General features: G+C 40.4%; 1 protein-coding gene across 1 annotated transcript; it reads right to left on the bottom strand.

Annotated features, from left to right (window-relative positions):
- Nucleotides 1-489: 489 nt before the first annotated feature.
- On the bottom strand, nt 490-18205 carry LOC137644484 (uncharacterized). The gene is made up of 2 exons (XM_068377458.1): nt 18040-18205; nt 490-881 (listed from the first exon to the last, which is right to left on the bottom strand). The coding sequence occupies exons 1-2, from the start codon at nt 18203-18205 to the stop codon at nt 490-492; spliced, it is 558 nt and encodes a 185-aa protein (XP_068233559.1).
- Between the last annotated feature and the right edge of the window lie 2491 nt (nt 18206-20696).

Below are 20696 nucleotides of genomic sequence, written 5' to 3'. Positions count from 1 at the left end.
GGGGAATTGATTTCCTGAGAGGTATGAGGACCTCTGAGGGATGATAGGGATCCTGGGGGGTCGCAAGAGCCCCGTCAGGACCACCTTGTTCCATTACTGTGATACATGGACCTGTGACATTTATCTCCAAGGGGATAAGACGGCTAATGGTACACATGTATATTCCGTTAGCGGTACGTACCTTCACAGATCTAATATGACCATCTTGACCAGGATAGGTTTCAAGAATACAGGCCATGGGATAATCTTCACAGATAACTTTGTCCAAAATTAACAATCATAAATTTTCAATTTTAGGGGGGTATAGGGTGGATACGATTATTTTTTTGTGATGTTCACGAAGGAATTGACATAATCCTGCGTCCATCTCTTTAGAAATACTTGCAATATGTTTGTAAGTTTTTGGTAACTAGCTGGGAGGCTATTTCCTTCCCTATATGTAGGGTCATTGAGGCAAGTCATAAGGGCCTGAGGAGCAAGTGAGAGAGTTCAACCATAAAGCAGATGACTTGGGTTTAAGGGAGTGTCATTAACTTCATTTTGTACCTCAGTGACAAATTCATTAAATGTAGGGTACAAGTGATATATGGCTTTCCTTAAATTAAGTTTGGCGAAGCTTATCAGCGTTTCATAAAAACCTCCCAGCCAAGGGGCACAAGAAGTGCTAAATTTCCAGCTTAGGTTATGGGAAGATTTAAACCCATCAATTACTGGGTGATGCATGAGCTCAGTAAGGAGGGCTTGACCAGCCGGGAAAATGGAAGCATTATCTAAGACAATATAGTGTGGCATACCAAATCGAGCGGCAAATTTGTGTACCGCTTGAACGAACTCAGTGGCTGTTTGTGAAGTTGTGACTTCTATAGTTACGTCTCTGGTTGCTATGCAGGTTCAAAAAGCAAAATATAAACAAAATTTACATGTGGATTATATACTTTTAAAAGCTCCAGCAAAATCCAATCCAAATACTCAGAAGGGCAGTCTTGAGATGAGGTGATTGGGGTGGTACTGGGCTAGAGGAGACATTGGGTAAGGGAATGCTTGAACTTTCTTGCAATGGATGCATTGATGCAAGAATTTCTTAATTTGCTGATGCATTTGGAGAACCCAAAATTGTTTACACAATTCAACGAGAAGTGTTGAGGTGTTGCAATGCAGTACACGTTCATGCCAATGTCTACAATGAGTGTCCAAATGCCGCAATGATGTTCCAGCATAATGGGGTCAACGTAATCTAGTTCCATGTGAGTGTTACTGAGACAGGACCTAGCTTCAAGAAGACCTTGGTTATCCAGGTAAGGTTTACGTTGACCGATAAAAGCGCGTTCATTAGAGTTAAGACGGACGTCTTTACCTTGCACATGTTCAAGAATGTTAGGATAACTTTGGCATTGAGAACAGTTCAAAATGAGTATTAAGGGTGGAAGGTTGAAATTATTAGTTAGATTAGGGTAACGTTGTGACAAGGGTTGTATCCAATAGGGAATCAAATGAAGGAGTGCTGTGTAACACTTGGTCGCATGGTCTAGGGAACTATAACGATCAAACAGTCATAGATCAGGAGGAGCAAGCCGAATAGGGCACTCACATATTTCGGGGTTAATAGAGAACCTGCCTTGATTGGGATAATCTGAAAGGTTAGTGAGCCAAGGAGGATCTTGTAGAATATGTTTAACAGCAACACCATGCAACACCAGGTCAGCGGTATTACTATTAGTAGGGACATGCTTAAGTTTAAGATTACAAGTTACTTTAATGTTGACTATTTTCTCCAGGCAATTAAGGATGCAAGGGGAACTACTTTTAAAATTATGGACCCATTGGAGGGCAGTTGAAGCGTTGGACCAGTGACTGAATCGTACATGCTAGGACATAGTTGTAACAAGTGTTTGGCTAAACAACAGCCAAGTAAGAGTGCAGTTAACTCAAGCTTAGGAATTGTTAAACTCTCAACTACTTTCAAAATGCGTTTAGGGGTGACTCGGCTTTAGCTGTAAGGATGTGAGAATTGTTTTCCTGGGTTACTGCGTAAGTAGCTATGCCGAAGGTGAGTTTGGATGCATCTGCAAGAATGTGCAATGAAAGTTGACTGCCATCATGTGCATTAAGGGACTTTAAGGGGGCTGGCTGGCTAATGCCAATTTTTAAGGACAGGACCTTTGGTTTTGCAACGCCAGGGCAATTTCCTGAAAATTATTGTTTTTCAAATTCTATCTCATCCCTTGATAACGATTACTAAGAAATGGGATTACTACCCTATATAGATCTGATATTAACCTCCAATAATATAAAGATTTTTTTTTCTAAAAGTAATTTTTTTTTCTAGATATGAATTTTTTCATTATATTAAAAATAAACCCTAAAAATCGGGGAAAAAATTAGGAAAAAATATAAAAAAAATTGAAAAAAAGGGCTTAATTTCATTGTTTTATAATGTATTTCTAAGTTATATTCCAAATTTCAATGCTATATCTTTAAAACTAAGGGAGACTATTGAATTTGAAGGTCAATGAGTATAGTTTTCAGATACTAGCGTTCAAAGTTTTTCTTTGTATTTTTACAAAGACAATATTAATAAATAATGATTATTGTGAGTTTTATGTTCTTTTTGGGGTATTAATAAAAGAAAACGAAGTTATATATCATGATTTAATCAGAAAATGAAGATCCTTTTGCTCAATATCTTGCTCCTTTTGGCTCCTGTGAGGCAAGGCGGCCGCTCCTCTATCCACATTACTCTCTCTCTCTCTCTCTCTCTCTCTCTCTCTCTCTCTCTTCCTCTCTCGGCACTACCAATATTACCCTCTTCTGAACTCTTAATAGAGCGAATATTCTTCTACCTTATGTTAGCAAGATGTTGAAATTGTCTTTTCCCCTTTGAAATGATAAACTTCTTGCCGAAAACGAGAAAAAACAAACGTAAAAATGAGTTAATGTCAGGGGACGTTCAATATTAATAAATCCTGACTATTATGAATTTTATGTTCCTTTTTGGATATTGATAAACGAAATCAAAGTTATTTATCATAATTTTCTTATAAACGAAGATCCTTTTGTTCAATATCTTGCTATTTTTGCGTGTAACAGGCAAGGCCATCGCTTCTTCATCCACACTATTCTCTCTCTGTCTCTCTGTTTCTGCACTACCGATATTACCCTCTTCTGAACTCTTAATAGAGCGAATTTTCTTCTTCCTTATGTTAGCAAGTTGTTGAAATTGTCTTTTCCTCTTTGAAATGATAAAATTCTTGCCGAAAACAAGAAAAACAAAAGTAAAAATGAGTGAATGTCAGAGGTCAAACTCAGGCATGTATTCTCTCTGAGGTTTGTGGTAGGACTGAAGGGTGAAAACATCTTCTGGGACTCGTGGAAGTTATACAGATGCCATTGTTCACAATTTCTTTTACATTAAAATGTAATAATTATCAAAATATCCGATAACAGAAGAAATACTGCATTTTCTTGTAGGGAATAATATTTATGGTTTATTGAGTTACTTTTACTAATTACCCTGTAACTATGAAAGAGAAATTTTGACATAATATTTCATATACGCATCCTCCATTGCCATATGAAGCTCTGTGAATATTTTCAGGATTTTGTGTTTTTCTCCCTATACCCCCATATATTGGCATTCCGGCCGGCCCTCTGAATTTGTTCAAAACCTCTGTACTTTTTAAAGAATATCATCTAGTTCTTGAACTTGATTAGGGTCTATAGGGGTGTTCCAGCCCTTGTCAGCCATCCAGAGTTTTTGTATGAAGAGCTTACCTAATATTGTGAAAGGAGAAATAAGACCAATAGGGTCGTAGATGGAAGAAAACGAGGACATGAATTTTCTGTGAGTGTTGATGTGGGAATGGCTTTTCATCTCTAATTCAGGAGGTAATTTAACATTCAAGGTGTCATTGACAGCATCTCATTCAAGACCAAGGTAATCATGTACACTATTCTCTGTGAAATTGTCCTTAAGTGGGGTATAAGTTGTCCATTTGGCTAACATTAGGTTAGCCTTTAACATAAATGCCTTGATGATAGGCTTTTCATTCAGGATGTCTTTGGCGTTGACATGACAGCGTTGAAAGTTATCAATGTAGAAACCGGTTTTGAGCGTCGATGCCAACCTATTGGAATGGCTGTCCTAATGATGTTAGATAATTTGATTAAGGAAGTAGGGGCTCAATATGTCACCAAAAAAAAAAAAACTTTAAATCTATATGAAACAACTTTTGTCATTTCGGGATCCTCAAAGAAAAAGAAGCGACAGAAATCTCTCTGCTCCGGGCCGATCTCTATGTGAAGGGATGCCTTGGAAATATCCGCAGTTAAACCAAAGGGCTTCTTTCGGAACATCAAAATCATCGAGTGAATCTTGAAAGCAAGATTGGGCCCTGTGTACTCAGAATCCTCCAAAGAAAGAGACTTTGGGTTCGACTTAGATGAAGTGTTGAAAACAATTAACATAAGGGTGGTGGTTGAATTCTTAATTAAAGGATGATGGGGTAAATAGTGTACTTGTCCATCAACAGGGGTGTCCAAGGAGAGAGGTTTGATAAAACCTTCTTCAAGATATTCCTTCAGAATCTTCCAGTAATTGGCAAACAATTTGGGGTTCTTGGATTTCTTAACTGAAATGAGTTGGGCAAAGGCTCTGGCGTAGTTTGAGGAGGGACGTTTATCGCTCATGAATGGTAACTGAATGATATACTTTCCCTTTTTGTATTGAGTTGTTCTTTTGATGAGATCAACTGCTTTCTCTTCAAGATGGCTGAAAGGTTCTTTATTAATACCAATGGTGTCAATTTCCAAAGGTTTTCAATAATGGAGGTTATTGTTCCAGGAATGTCAACATTAATGTGGTTAAAGGAAATGGAGAGTGTGTTAACTCCTTTAGGACCCATGTCCAGACGCGACCAATCAGGTAATGGTCCCCATATCACGTAACCAGCAGGAGTGCTAAATATTTTTACACCATCAATATTATTGGTACTATCTGTCCAGCAGCTTCAAGATTTGATAAGTTAACAACACTTGAGTGCACAAAAGTATGTTGCACACCAAAATCTAGAAAAAACTCTTGTGGAGTGTTTAGATTTACCGGAGACCCATTCGGCACTGAAAGTTGGTTATGTAATTGTGGGGTTGTTACTGATACAAGCAATTTGACTGTGATTTACAATGGAGTTACTGTTAGTGGAAGGGTTAAGAGGTCACAAGTTAGTGGGGTTTTTAGCAGGTCCTTTAATGGGTTTGGATGGACTGGTGGGACACCGCAAGGATACCTTGGCTAACAGGCAGTTCATGATGTAGCTAACAGCTCAGACACGCAATATTGGCGTCGCACCTACCGGCAGGGTGTTGAGCAGAAAAACATTTTGTGCAACAATATATTTTGCTCAACTTTGATACCCTACTTATTAAATCTGGGAAGTGAGGGCATTTGAATTGCTCATTATCACTATTGCTACAAAAAATGCATTTACCTCTAGAGACTCCATTACTGTTGGCAGCATTAGGCTGTTCATTTGCAGGACTAGGACTTGTTGGCACGTTCATCGACCCAACGACCAAATTATTAACTCTGAATTTAGGTTTGGGGCGTGATTGTTCACTTTGGGGGACCAGGGCTTACCAAAGTTAGATGAATTATCATAGGTTTTACCGTGAGGCTTGGAATTAACGTTACAGATGGCTTGATTGGGTTTATCAATGAGATTACATTTGGGGGCATGGCCAGTCAGAAGTTTGGTCTTTTCCTTCATACGGACATGATCAAACAGACCAGTTTTCAATTCGACCAAGGTTACTCTTTCACGATAGTAACGTTGATCCACTATTTCTAAGTGGAGGGTACTGAGTTTACTAGTTAAAACCTGCTCTAACAGTTCATCCGGCAAGGAAGATTCTGTTCATCATTGTTTGTCATGTTGTCCCATTCCATGAGGAAATTATTATTATTACTAGCCAAGCTACAAGCCTAGTTGAAAAAGCAAGATGCTATAAGCCCAAGGGCTGCAATAGGGAAAAATAGCCCAGTGAGGAAAGGAAATAAGGAAATAAATAAATGATGAGAATAAATTAACAATAAATCATACTAAAAACAGTAACAACGGCAAAAGAGATATGTCCTATATAACGGATTTTGAGCGAAGCGAAAAATCTATTTTTGGGTGAGATAGCCATGTCATCCTGATGGTAGGTTCCTATAAGTAGCTTCCTAAGGGATATTTGACTACAGTGATATTCCCAGAGAATTTACTTTTAGGTCTCCAGAATTCTAACTCCTGGCGCGAATATCCTTAAAATTTCTCTTAAGGATATCGCATAAATCAGGGGACGTATATCTTGATATGACACATAGCAATCTTCACCCTGAATAGCGTTTTCGCCTCGAGGGGGAAGAGGGGCAAAAATAGAAGAGGAGTCGTTATCAAGGTTACCCTTCCTCCCATACTACTATTGAGTATCTAGATGGCGCCATATCCAAGATGGCGGTTATTCCTTGTAGCATTGAGCATGGTGCTAGATATAGTAGTTTCGGGAGGGATCCTGTCAAGGCCTTTTCTATAGAAAAGGAGGGTGGGTCCATCAGGACGACATGGCTATCTCACCCAAAAATAGATTTTTCACTTCACTCAAAATCCGTTTTTTGGGCTCAAGGCATGTCGTCCTGATGGAAGCTTACCAGAGAATTACTAGAGAGTACTGTATCTGTGGATTTTCATAGGTGCCTTAACCTTGGGACAATTTTTCTATGGTCATCCGGACCATTGAGACAAATGACGTTACCGTTATCCGTCATTACCACTAATCATAGACAATGTTAGTGTTTCCTGCCCCATGTAGGGAAGAGTCATACTAGACGGTAGAAAAGGGGCCTCAAGGTTAGCATATATTTTATGAACAAACATAAGTATCCACTAGATATACAAAGGGTCTCACGGTTTGTATATATTGTCGGAACAATTAAGTGTCAACTATATCCATTGTTTGTAAGCATACAATAATATGAGGTTTACTTAAATAAATAAGAGAACTCTGGCATTTTTAATGTGCTAATTGCAGGGCGAAATAGGACGCAATTACAATCTAATAGACATTTATTTCGAATAAATAACCAAATGGAATAATGAGTGTAACGAATATAACGTGTTAAGGGAATTATACGTGCAACGTATACAGAAAATATTATCCTCCCTGAAAGGGAAGAAATGATGAGTGCCACTCTAAAATTGAAAATTTTGATAAATTTTCCCAATATAATTTTTGTAAATGTATACTATCAACACTGTGTACTATGTACACACGGCAAAAGTGTTATCTGTATAATTCCATACCTGAGATTTTGAACAGTCTTAGTGGTGACACCCACATAAAAGGTATCGCACTGGAAGTGTCAACACCTTTTCACCCTAATTGATAGTCCCAATCAATTAACTGTTCATCGCAGCACTAGACGACAGGTTTTAATACACTACCTGCCGCCACCACATAATGCTTCAGTTTGTGGACTTGCTTTGCGTAGTGTTTGTAGAACACTCTGGATGATTTCCATCCAGTATATGAGTGAAGACGCTCAAAGTCCATATACTGAAAAAAGTTCAGTGATGAAGCAATTTTTCTCGGATCATGACCTGCGGGTGTACTGTCAGGATCCACTCTGCGAATGAAGTAGGTGAGCTTCACCCTCAGTTGTTTTAGGGATAAGTTTGATCCTGAAGTTTCTCCTTTGAAGAGCTGTCCTCCCCTGAAGTCTGAAGTTCTACGAACATAGACCTTTAGACACTCTACTGGACATAGAGAGACATCTTCCTTCAGAAGGCAGATTCTCCAGGGACCCCATCTTTTAGTGGGTAGCTCGTTCTTGGCGAGAAAAGCTGGATCAGGAAAGAGATTCAGTTCTCCCACTTCTGTGAAGTGAATGTGGCCCTCATTTCTTGATAGGGCTACTATTTCACTAACTCTAGCCCCTGAGGCTATAGTGAACAGGAAAATAACCATCTGGGTTAGATCCTTCAGAGAACAATCATCATTGTTCACAGATGAAGCATAATGTAGGACCTTGTCCAAAGACCATGAAATGGGTTTTGGAGAAGCTGCAGGCCTAAGTCTAGCGCATGCCTTTGGGATCTTGTTAAAGATTTTGTTCGTCAGATCCACTTGAAAGGCATATAGAAGAGGTCTAGTCAGGGCTGACTTACACGTAGTTATCGTGTTGGCAGCCAGACCTTGATTATGAAGGTGGATAAAGAAGGACAGACAGAAGTCTATTGAAATTTCTTTTGGTTCTTTTGCTTTAACAAATGCAACCCACTTTTTTCCAAGACGATTCATATTGTCTTCTGGCTGACTTAAACTTGTATTCTTCTAGGAAGGCTATACTGCCGTTTGAGATCCCAAATATTTTCTTAACTACTAGGGTGAGAAAATCATGAAATGAAGGTTTGGGGATCTCTGTGATGAAGGGAAGACAGTCGACTTCAGAACCCATTGAGATAGAGCTGGGTTCAGTACAAGGACCAGCCTCAACCTCAGTTCCATCAGTAGAGGGAACCAGTTGCTCTTGGGTCACTTGGGAGCCACTAGAGCTGCCGTTCCTTGAAAGGATCTCAGCATGTTGAGGGCGTTCAGCAGGAGATGGGATGGGAGGAACAGGAAATTCCGGGTTCATTTGTTCCAAACTAGGGACATGGCGTCTGTTATCTCCTCTAGAGGCTCCTCGTATGGGGCTACATATTGAGGTAGTTTCTTGATGACGCTCATCACGAAGAGGTCGATTTGCAGTTCTGGGACTTGTTCCAAGATGGAAGAGAATGAGTCTGCGTCTGTGGACCATTCTGACTCTATCGGCTTGAGCCTGAGTAGAGCATCCGCTGTCACATTACGGATCCTTTGTAAGTGAAGTGCTAATAGGTGCCATCTCTCTAGACGAAGGATGGCTAATATCACCTGGATTATATGGGACGATCTCGAGCCTTGTCGGTTCAGACATCTCACTATCACTTCGCTGTCCAAGATCAGCCTGATGAGGGCTGGTCTGCTAGGGGAGAGTTTTCCCAACGTCAAAAGGACTGCCATGGCTTCCAAAATGTTGATGAGAAAGGCCTTGAACAGAGATGACCAAGTTCCTTGGACTTTCCTTTGATGGGAGTGAACTCCCCATTCTTCCGTCAAGGCATCCATGTGGATGGTCATCGACGGCAGAGGTGGTTGCAAGGACACGGTCCTCCGTAGGCTCTTGGCCTTCGACCATGGGTTGAGAAGTGATCGAAATAAGGCCGATATCGGTCTTTTTAGATCTCTTCGAGCGTTTGATGCATATGTTCTCCAGACTCCTGACGCATCTTTCAGCTGTGCTTTTAGCACTGGGTCTGTTACTGCTGCAAACTGGAGAGAGCCCAATACTCTTTCCTGTTGGCGTCTTGAAATCCTGTCGGATTACAGTAGTCTCTTGACAGACCCTGCAATCTCCTTCCTCTCCCTTGAGAGAATGGAGAGACAATGTGACCTCAGGTTCCAATGATTTTCCAGTCATTGAAACCCTTGAGCTGGAGATAGTCGAGACTTCTTGAAGTTGATTTTGCATCCCAGATGTTCCAGGAACTTGGTTACTTCTTTGGATGCTTGCAGACCAGCTGTTTCGGATGCTGCCTGCACCAGCCAGTCGTCCAGGTACTCTGCTACCTGAACAGTTTCTAGGCGTAGTTGTTACACGACTGCATCTGCCAGTTTCATGAAGATACTTGAGACTATGTTTAGTCCGAAGAGTATGGCTCTTAGAACATACTTCATCTTCTGTAACTTGAATCCTAGGTAGGAGGAGAGGGGCCGACTGACTAGAAGGTGTCAAGAGGCATCTGTCAGGTCTATCGAGATTTTGAACGCCCCTTTTTGTAATAGGGTCCTTATGTGTAGAAGGATTAACATCCTGAACTTGCTGTTTCTTATGAACTTGTTGAGTGGCAACCAGTTCAGAATGACTCTGAGTTTTCTTGAGTCCTTCCTGGGAACACAAAACAGCCTTCCCTGGAATTTGATGGACTTTGCTTTCCTTATAACCTGTATGCTCAAGAGCTATAGGGTATATTCTTCTAATACGGGGTTGGAGTGTTGGAAGAGTTGAGGAAATGATGGTGGAGACTTGTCCAGTTTCCATCCTAGTCCAATCTTGATTAGGCCGTGGGCCCAAGGATCGAAGGTCCAATGATCCTGAAATTGTTGGAGCCTCCCTCCTACCGGAAGCGTCTCCTTGCTTCAATTTATCGGAGGGTTTACCTCCTCGACTGCCTACTTGGTGCACCGCGGTCATAGTAACTGAGGGATGTTGTAGAGCAGGCCGAGGGAAAAGTCTAGACTTCTTCGTCTTCCTTTTAGGTTGGGGACCCACATCCGGGGAAGACTCCCTCTTTGAAGAGAGGCCCCACTTCTGGAGAATATTCCTATTCTCCGTGATGGCTTTCTCGACTACCTCTTTGACTACTTCATTCGGAAAGAGGTCTTTACCCAAGATGTTAGAAGATGTCAGCTTCCTGGGTTTATGTTTCACTGTTGCAGCAGCAAACACAAACTTTCTACAGGCTCTCCTAGCATTCATGAAAGCATACAGGTCCTTTACTAAGGTGGCCATATACATTTTGGCCAGGACCATGAGCATGTCTGGGGTACTTCGTTGGCCTGCACACATCTCTATGCGGTTTTGTAGGGATAAAGAGGCCGCAAGTCTCTCCTTTATCTCTTGTTCCTTGCACAAGAGAAAGTCAGAAAGTTTAGGGTGATTCTCGCTAAACTGTCGTCCATCGATGTCCGCGTCCAGTTTCCCTACTGAGAAGGTTAGGTGGACTTCCTTTCATTCCTTCTCCTGCATGGCCAAGGGTAGCGACAGAGGCCTGCACTCCTCAAGTGCAGGGCATGGTTTACCTGCCTCCACTGCCTTGGCAACAGATTTAAATGCCTTCCACGTAAAGGGGAATGCTATTGAAGCAGGAGCAAGAAAGGTAGGGTGTTTCTTGCTCAAGGCGGACACTTTCGACACCGAATAGCCCGCCTTTCTCAGGCTACTTGACAAAAGAGCCTGTGCCTTATCGTGGTCGAAAACCATGACCTCTTTCGGTTCTGACTCCTCTTTTGACATTGGTTCGTGCTTCAGTCGAATGAAGCATTCAGGGACAGCTCCCATCTTCTCTGAGATGTAGAGTTTGCTGTTCAAAATCGGCATAAGCTCCGCATACCTCCAGGGATTGGTTTTGGAGCAGGTCGGGAGGTCTTGGCCTCTGGGTCACTTGAATGACCCTCGGGAGGCGATAAGTGGAGCTTTACAGAACTCTCTCTCTTGAATTTCGCTTCCCTTGTTTAGCCTCGTTTTTTAATGTTCTTCATTAAATCCGTAAGATGGGCCAGTGCTTGGCTCATGTTGTCCAATGGAGGGGAAGAAGGTGAAGACGTCGAGGGTAACAGCTCCGGTGCCAGCACAGACGGAAGAAATTCCGACTTGACATCATCATCTTCTTCCAGAGGTAGAGTAGACTCTTCCATGGGATGATCCTTTAATAGATCCTTTTCAGTGTCCATAGACACTTCCGACATCCTTACCTTCTGGTGGATGTCCATATTTTGCAACGCCTCCCTGGCATCCGTCTCGATGGCAATCTGGATGCAGGGAGGTGCGAGTCGTGCTTGGGGCACAACCATTTCACTACCCACTTTCGGGAACAGTAAGCTACGCATCCTATTTTTAGGTAGGTATGGTCCCGGAGAGTTCTTCTGGAACCCTCTTACCCACTTGCGCAGAGTTTTACATGCCGCATCCCTAGACTCCATTGACTTGGGGTCGTCAAAACCTTCGGTCACCAAGGTCCGGCAGATATTGCAGACTTGGGGGTCCCAATATTGCAGGGATTTGATAATAATGGTACAGGGGGCATGAGACCTGCATGCTTTATGACCATAGAAGTACTTACTCCTATGATTGCAGAAGATCGCATCGCATTTCATCTGGGGTTCCTCCTGTAAAGAAAGGAAAATAAAATGAGTATACGATTGTTTATCTCACATGATAAACAGATATGCAATTATTCATATTTTAATCATTATAGCTTAGGATAGTAAGCTAGAAAGAAATAGGGAAAGACACATACTTGTGTATCCCTCCCAGCCAATTGCTGTAACCTCCCCCCAATATTAAAGATAAAGAGTTTCCTTTATCAGGGCAACTCGAAAGAGAAGGGTTCTAACCCCTAGGGATAGAAAAGTGTACACTGCCACTGACCCTTCTAATTATTCAATATTGTGGGGGTAAGTATTAACTGATTTCCAATCAGAGTATTGAAGGAATTCTATTCTTTCAATATATGGTTGGTCTCAGCAAAAGACTTTACAAGGGTACACAAGGTATGTAGAAATTAACTACTGTATGATAAATACTATAGTTTTCTTTTTGCAGTATATACTATATTGCAAATATACTGGCTACTGTATAATCATATACTGTAGTTCAGCCGGTGCATTGCCAGCATGGCTAGCACCTGGCGGCGCAGTCCGGCCAGCATGTCACCAGCTGGACTAGAAATTAGAAAAGACACATATTTGTGTATCCCTACCAGCCAATTGCTGTGACCTCCCCTTCCAATATTAAGACTATAGAGTTTCCTGATCAGGGAAAACTCAAAAGAGAAGGGTTCTAACCTCTAGGGATAGAAAAGTGTACTACCACTGACCCTTCTAAACTATTTAATGTTGTAGGGTAAATTGTAAACTGATTTCTAATCAGAGTATTGAAGGAATTCTATTCTTTTAATGTAGGATTGGTCTCAGCAAAAGACTGTGCAAGGACACACAAATTATGTTGTAGAATAACTACTGTATAAAATATACAACAGTTTTCTATGTGCAGTTTATACTATACTGCAAATATACTGGCCACTGTATGAACATATACTGTAGTTCAGCCGGCATGTTGCCAACGGGGCTAGTACCTGGCGGCACCGGCCCAGCAGCATGCCGGCTAGGTTAGTACCTGGCGGCACCAGCTGACAGAGAGAGAAAAAGCATGGAGTGAAGGGCTGCCTTATTGAAATGTATGTTTACACAAAATAAGGATGTAAGTATATAATCTTACTGTCTTCCTCCAAAAAGAAGGTTCAAATGGAAGGGGAGAATGCATCATTCAGGCTTCCATCCAGCCACAAGATCCGTTGCCGGCATTTCCGGTTTCAGGACTGTGGATGGCAGTCCAAGGGAGGACTGAAGAACTTTCAGCGGCAGAAGGGTCTCCCACCTGCAGCCGTCATAGCCGGCACAACCTTCCCGGATCCTTGTGTCCATAAGGGAAAGACTGAGTGACTAAACAGCTGCTTATGTAAGGGCCTGGCCAGCCCCGCAACCCAGCTGGCAAGCGGTGAGATTGCAGGATGACGGCCACAGGATTGCGATGGCTAAGTCATCGCTAAAGGACAGAAAGGGGAGGGAAAAGGGTCCTGTATCAAGTGTAAAAAAAGGCGGCAAGATTGCCGCCACTTCCCCACAAGAGTGAAACAATGTTTCAGTATCAGCGCCATCCTAGGCAGCAGAAGAATATCTATTCCTCCGCCAAGGGTCTGCCGAAATGGTGTTAAGAGGATGCGGCAAGATTGCCACCGTCTCTCAACAGGGAAGAAATATCGTTTCCGTGTCGGCGCCATCCTAGGTGGCAGAAGAATATCTATTCTTCAGCCTAGGGTCTGTCAACACAGGTCTAGTCTTCTAGACCATAGGGAAGAAGGTGGCGGCAACATACTACCACTTCAGGTGCGGTCTAGGGAGGCCTAGCCTCCTATTTCTGCAGCTATAAGCCGGCAGGGGAGTGATTACTCACCCTGCAGCTCTGCCGCCGGCAGAAAGACTGAATACTCTGAGGTTTTGTCGAAAACCAAAGCCGGGACCTCGCCGGCAAAGGTGGGAAACAGAAAATCCTAACCTAGGCAAGCCGGAGAGAACTACTCTATAGCAAGACCAGAGGGACTCAGAGGGAAGGAAGGATTATCCTTAAATCTCCACTGGAGACAAGTATCGAGTTATATAATTCTAGGAGATGTACTATCTCCCGCTGAATCAATAAAATGATACACGAGGGTAATCGGGGATAATGTCTGAAAGTATACTACAGCGCCTAGGCTAGGTAGCCTAGCGCAAGACGAGATCTCAGTTACCTAAATCGCTGAAATTCTAACGTATACGATCGACAAAAGGAAGAGGAAATTATGCATAAAATTAATATCTTTACTAGTATAATGGTGCCTAAATAGCTTTCATAATTTATTAATGCTATTACAACCGGGAGAGTCGTTCTGCCAACTAAATAACACATGCATAACGAACGACAGCACCCATGGTGCCTCCGGTGACAGGCCTAGCTCCTTAACACAAGTAAATTACTATAATTCCACTGTGAAGCAGGAGATAAAAATTATACACTGTAAAGAATCAATACTCAACTTTCTAGAGGCAAAAGAAGCTGGAGAATGCATAATAAATCCTCACAAAATCGATCAAAACGTTAGATCAACAGGGAACACTACCGAGCGAATTCGCTACAAAAATAGGAATAACCGCCATCTTAGATATGGCGCCATTTAGATACTCAATAGTAGTATGGGAGGAAGGGTAACCTTGATAACAGCTCCCCGTTTATTTTTGCCACTCTTCCCCCTTGAGGCGAAAACACTATTCGGGGTGAAGACTGCTATGTGTCATATCAAGATATACGTCCCCTGATTTATGCGATATCCTTAAGAGAAATTTTAAGGATATTCGCGCCAGGAGTTAGAATTCTGGAGACCTAAAGGTAAATTCTCTGGGAATATCACTGTAGTCAAATATCCCTTAGGAAGCTACTTATAGGAACCTTTCATCAGGACGACATGGCTTGAGCCCAAAAAAACTATTAACAACGTAAAAAACAGATATGTCCTATATAAACTATAAAAAGACTCATGTCAGCCTAGTCAACATAAATACATTTGCTCCAACTTTGAACTTTTGAAGCTCTACTGATTCAACTACCCGATTAGGAAGATCATTCCACAACTTGGTAACAGGTGGAATAAAACTTCTAGAATACTGTGTAGTATTGAGCCTCATGATGGAGAAGGTCTGGCTATTAGAATTAAACTTCATGCCTAATATTACGAACAGGATAGAATTGTCCAGGGAGATCTGAATATAAAGGGTGGTCAGAGTTATAAAAAATCTTATGCAACATGCATAATGAACTAATTTAACAACGGTGCCAACGATTAATATCTAGATCAGGAATAAGAAATTTAATAGACCGTAAGTTTCTGTCCAACAAATTAAGATGAGAATCAGCAGCTGAAGACCAGACAGGAGAACAATACTCAAAACATGGTAGAATGAAAGAATTAAAACACTTCAGAATAGATTGATCACTGAAAATCTTGTAAGACTTTCTCAGTAAGCCAATTTTTTTGTGCAATTGAAGAAGACACAGAGCTAATGTGTTTCTCAAAAGTCAATTTGCTCTCGAGAATCACACCTAAAATTTTAAAAGTCATACAAATTTAAAGAAACATTATCAATACTGAGATCCGGATGTTGAGGAGCCACCGTCCTTCACCTACTTACAATCATACTTTGAGTTTTGTTAGGATTCAACTTCATACCCCATAATTTGCACTATGCACTAATTTTAGCTAAATCTCTATTAAGGGATTTGCCAACCCCAGATCTACATTCAGGGGATGGAATTGATGCAAATAGAGTAGCATCATCTGCATATGCAACAAGCTTGTTTTCTAGGACAAACCACATGTCATGTGTATATAGTATGAAAAGTAATGGGCCAAGAACACTACCATGTGGAACACTGGATATCACTTTCCTATACTCACTATGGTGCCCATCAACAATAACTCTTTGAGATCTATTATTTAAAAAAATCAATAATAATACTAAGAAACGACCCACCCACTGTCAACTGTTTGAATTTGAAAAAAGGGCCTCATGATTAACAAGGTCTAAGTCAGCACTAAAATCAAGGCCAATCATACGAATTTCCTGACCACAATAAAGGGATTTCTGTACAGCATTGGAGATTGTAAGAAGGGCATCACATGCTCCAAGGCTTTTACGAAAACCAAATTGCAAACTAGGGAATAGATGATTACCTTCAGCAAACCTATTAAGACGTTTTACCCAAAGACGTTAAAAAACTTTAGATAATATGGGGGTTATGAAAATTGGGCAGTAGTCAGTGGGACTTGAGCTACCACAAACACATTTACATAGAGGAGGCCAGTTCTATCATCATTAGGGGGTTAAGATTGAACAATTTAGTTCCTAAAAGCTGTTTATCTAGATCAGGGGAATCATACTCATGTTTGAGATCGTGGATCAATTTTTCATACACACTCTCCGTCCACACCTTGTTGCCAAGACACTTGCGCGTTGTTCCCTCGAGGCTACGCAACAAAATCTTTTATCGATCGGTGCAGAGTATTTGGGGTTTTCATGGACCGTCTGGCAATACAGGCTCACTTATCCTCAGCAACGATCCCTACGACCATCAAAGGAATGGGGATTGGGTTCTGGCGCAACCAAGACATATACCGGCTGTGGGCGCTGGTGGGGGATTTGGAGGGGTAACTACTCCATGCTCTATAATACAAAAGTTGACTTTTTCTATTAGTCTATCTAATTCTAGGGTAATAAGTTCGGTATAGCTGGAAGGGACAATCGGATTGTTGCAATGAGGTCTCTACGGAGTTTTAAATTTAAGGGGACTGTCCGCAATGTCTTGCATTTTTTCTAATTATTCAAAATACACAATTTCTATATATGTTTTAAATATATATAATACCTTTTTTTTGTACAAATATTTCAAGTCAATTGATCAAAAACATTTTGATTTATTAGCAAAAATTATGATTTAAAAAAAGAAAAATACGTAGCCTTTTCTCCACTAATATGACATCAATTGTATTGAAAATCATACCATAAAATTTACTTTATAAACCGAATTATTCTGTATGACAGAATTTGGATTTTCCTTTTTGTATTTTTTTATAATTTTTTAATTTTTTCTTGTCTAGACGCAAAAAATCGTAATAAAAATTCAAAAAGGAAAATAAAAAATTTATTACACAAAGTTATGAGATTCTTATTCTTTTCAATGATATCTTTCACTCTCAAATTGAACAATAAATAACCGAGAAATGGCTACCCGCATGCGAATAAGTATGCTTTTGAGTTATTAGCTCCCAAAGATTTCCTATGTAAATTTTCGCGTTTTTCGTAGAAAAATCAAAATAACATTATTATGATAAACTTACGTGGTACTTTTATTGTTCATTCTAACATCAAGGCTCCCTAAATGAGGTATTTAAACCCTAAGTTGTATTAATACCTGTACGCTTAGTGTAAGGGTGTAATGAGTTGCCAGCTGCCTCTCATTGTTGCCAGAGTTTTAGTTGGAATGTTCTAGCTTTGTACTCTTTTTCTCTTCTTGGTTCTTTTTTTGTTGTTCTCTGATTACTAGTTATTTTTATTTTGACCTTAGGTAACGTCGGCATTGCTAAAAAGTTTACGAGGTCGTTGTAAAAAGACAATGTACATACAAACACACGTGCATCATACCTCCCATACATCTTTGGAGTTACTTGCTGGCCTTCTCGTATGATCATAGTTCTTTGAATACACTCTCCCAATACCTTCCATTTCTGCCCGATGTACGACATTTTGTAACTTATTTGAAAATATCGCTGTATATATGCAAAAATAAACACGAAAAGACGTTCTTGTCAAACTCAGTCAGGCAGATGACATCGTTAGCATGACGTTATCATTTATAGACAGCTATATCTTCATTATTTGTAAAAATAATAGGCTGAAACTTTTGGAGAGCATGTACGACATAGAAACAATAACTTGATTTTCCATTTTTTCGAGTTGTAAATTCATACACCGTAGCTTACGGTCCCCTTAACGAGGCCCTCATGAATTCTACAAACCTCGACTTCACAGTACTCTAAACACTCAGGGCTTTACAGGTAAAATCTATTGACACACTAAATTGCAGAGCTGTGTCTGTATCTTCACAAAGGAATTTAAACTCTCGTGTTTGTGTTTGAAGACGGGCAATAATTTCCAAAGAAACTGGCGTTTCCTTGGCCGTCGGTGGAGAGTTAACGAAGTGAATTACTTTGTCCGGCATCATGGATAGACAACGTGTAAGATGGTAGAGGACATAGAAATAATTCACATCACAAAAATAAGCAAAGTAAACTTAAATCACAATGCACAGCACCGAGAATGTTACCAGACAAATGGTTACAGAGAGGGGCAAAAAAAGAGGTCAAGGATAAAAAGTACCTATAACGAGGAACAAACCAAAGTGCAAAACCAAATTAATGGTAAAGGGCCCGGCCAGTGGGCCAATGTATGAGGATATAGGATGAAAACACAAAATCCTGAAAAAATTCACTGAGCTTCGTATGGCAAAGGAGAATGCGTATACAAAATATTTTGTCAAAATTCCTCTTACTTTCAATTAAGTCAATTAACCAAAAACATTGATCCCTACAAGAAAATATAGTATTTCTTCTGCTATCGTAAATTTTGATGATTATTACATTTTATTTTAAAACAAATTGTGAGCAATGACATCTGTATAGATTTCATGAGTCACAAGCCAAAGTATTACATGGTAATTACACCCGTCGGTCCTCAGTGGTAGCACAAACTTCAGAGAGTACAGTTGGAGTTTGACCTCTGACATTCACTAATTTTTACGTCTGTTTTTCTCGGTTTTGGCAGGAATTTTAACATGCCAAAGAGGAACACACAATTTTAACATCTCGCTAGCACAAAGAAGAAAATTTGCTGTAATAAGAGTTCAGAAGTGGGTAATATGGGTAATATTACTGGAATTAGTGAAGAAGAAAGATGATGAAGGAGCGACCGCCTCTCCTAAAGAAGCAAGGTATTGAGCAAAGGAATCTTCATTTATGATTAGATAACGATAAATAAGTTTGTTTTGGTTTATTAGTATCCAAAAAAGAAACATAAAATTCATAATAATCATGATTTATTAGTAGTCTTTGTAAAAATACAAAGAAAAACTTTGAATGCCCGCATTTCAATACTATACTCATTGCCCTTCAAATTCTATCTTCTCCATAAGTTTTAATGATATAGCATTGAAATTTGGTATATAACTTAGAAAGACATTATAAAACAATCAAATGTAGCCCTTTTTCCCATTATTTCATATATTTTTCTTAATTTTTTTCCTGATTTCTAAGGTTTATTTTTTTTACTATAATGAAAAAATTCATATCTACCAAAAAAATTACTTTTAGAAAAAAAAACTCTTCATTTGACTGGAGGTCTACATCAGGTCTATAGAGGGTAGTAATCCCGAGTCTTAATATCAATTATTAAGGGAGGAGATAGAATTTAAAAAACTTATTTTCAGGATAAATCACACTGGTGTCAAAAAATCAAAGGTCAAAGGGAAAAATCCTATGCAGTTTGGAGATGTCTTAAGTCACTTTATCAATTGGTATGAATGTCAAAGTCCTGTCCTTAAAAAACGGCATTAGCCGGCTGGTCCCCTTAGGAAAAATAAAATGGTTAAAAATGAACAGATCAAAATTATAGCTCTAAAAGCTCACAGTACATACAAAAAACATGCAATATATCCCAATGATCCCAACAAGTAAGATAAGACCTGAGTTTTCCTACAGGGTAGAACTTTGTTGCTAAAATGTTTGGTTGCACAGGTGCCTTTGTTTGTTAAAGGATACACCAAATGTTACGTCCTAATACATGTTGTTGTGGATTATAGCCAACAGTTCTCGTTGGCACGGGCCATTCCCTTGGTCGGTCGGTAGGTAACCTGTGGAAAAATATAAGGTAGGTTATCATATTAAAGGAAAATTTGAAAAGTTTTCAGTGGTAGAGAAAGTAGGGTGAGGATGATGGTGGTAGTAGTAGAGGGCCATCATTTCGCGGATAGTAGTAGTTTGAAAGTTGGGTGTGTAAGGCTTTGAATGGTAAGGGAAAGGAGGCAGGTGGGGTTGTCCAACCCTTTACTCCCTAGGGTCCCTGCGGAGAAATTTTAGTAGTAGGTTAAGTTTAGAAAAGACAGGGGATGATATGAATAGGGCCTTACAATGAGGGGATGAGATGGTATGATGTGAATTTTGAGGTCTTTACCTTGGTGGCGGTAGTCTTGAAAGCAATTGCATATGTGTGTCTATGCTTTCGACAATTGCCTTTGCCGGTGCGGCCCCGGCTTGCCCGGCCTGTGGTGTGTTGGTGTTTACTTGTAGATCACCTATCAGCTGTGCTGTTTTTCTGCACTCTAGTAAATAGTGCAAGAGAGCGTGTTGTGGTGTGACATCATAGTGATCACACGGTCTCTGATTGTTGTCTATGATTTCCCAGTTTGCCTTGTATCCCAGTCTGAGCCTGTATATACATACAGCCTGTTTCCTTGGGGTTTAACTGTCTATGGGTGGAGGTTCTAGCTCTGTGGCCCATTTGTACCATGTGGCAGCGGGAGAGCCATTCTCTAGCCACTTGTGTAGTTCCTTGATTAGGTTGTCCTTGAGCTGTGCCTTTATTTTGTTTTTGATTTGTTGCAGTGCAGGCTGTTTGTGCACCTGTACACTTTGGAAGTGTATGGTGCTTTTGGCTAG

Source organism: Palaemon carinicauda, chromosome 7, assembly GCF_036898095.1.
Source record: "Palaemon carinicauda isolate YSFRI2023 chromosome 7, ASM3689809v2, whole genome shotgun sequence".
Lineage (NCBI taxonomy): Eukaryota > Metazoa > Arthropoda > Malacostraca > Decapoda > Palaemonidae > Palaemon > Palaemon carinicauda.
This window is presented reverse-complemented; position numbering and strand designations above follow the sequence as displayed.

What these genes read in the sequence shown, in the direction of transcription:
- LOC137644484 (XM_068377458.1), bottom strand. Translation starts at nt 18,205, where the DNA reads ATGCCGGACAAAGTAATTCACTTCGTTAACTCTCCACCGACGGCCAAG. An exon ending in TGTGTCAATAGATTTTACCT is followed by an intron (nt 882 to 18,039) that starts GTAAAGCCCTGA and finishes GAACCTGCATAG; the next exon opens with CAACCAGAGACGTAACTATA.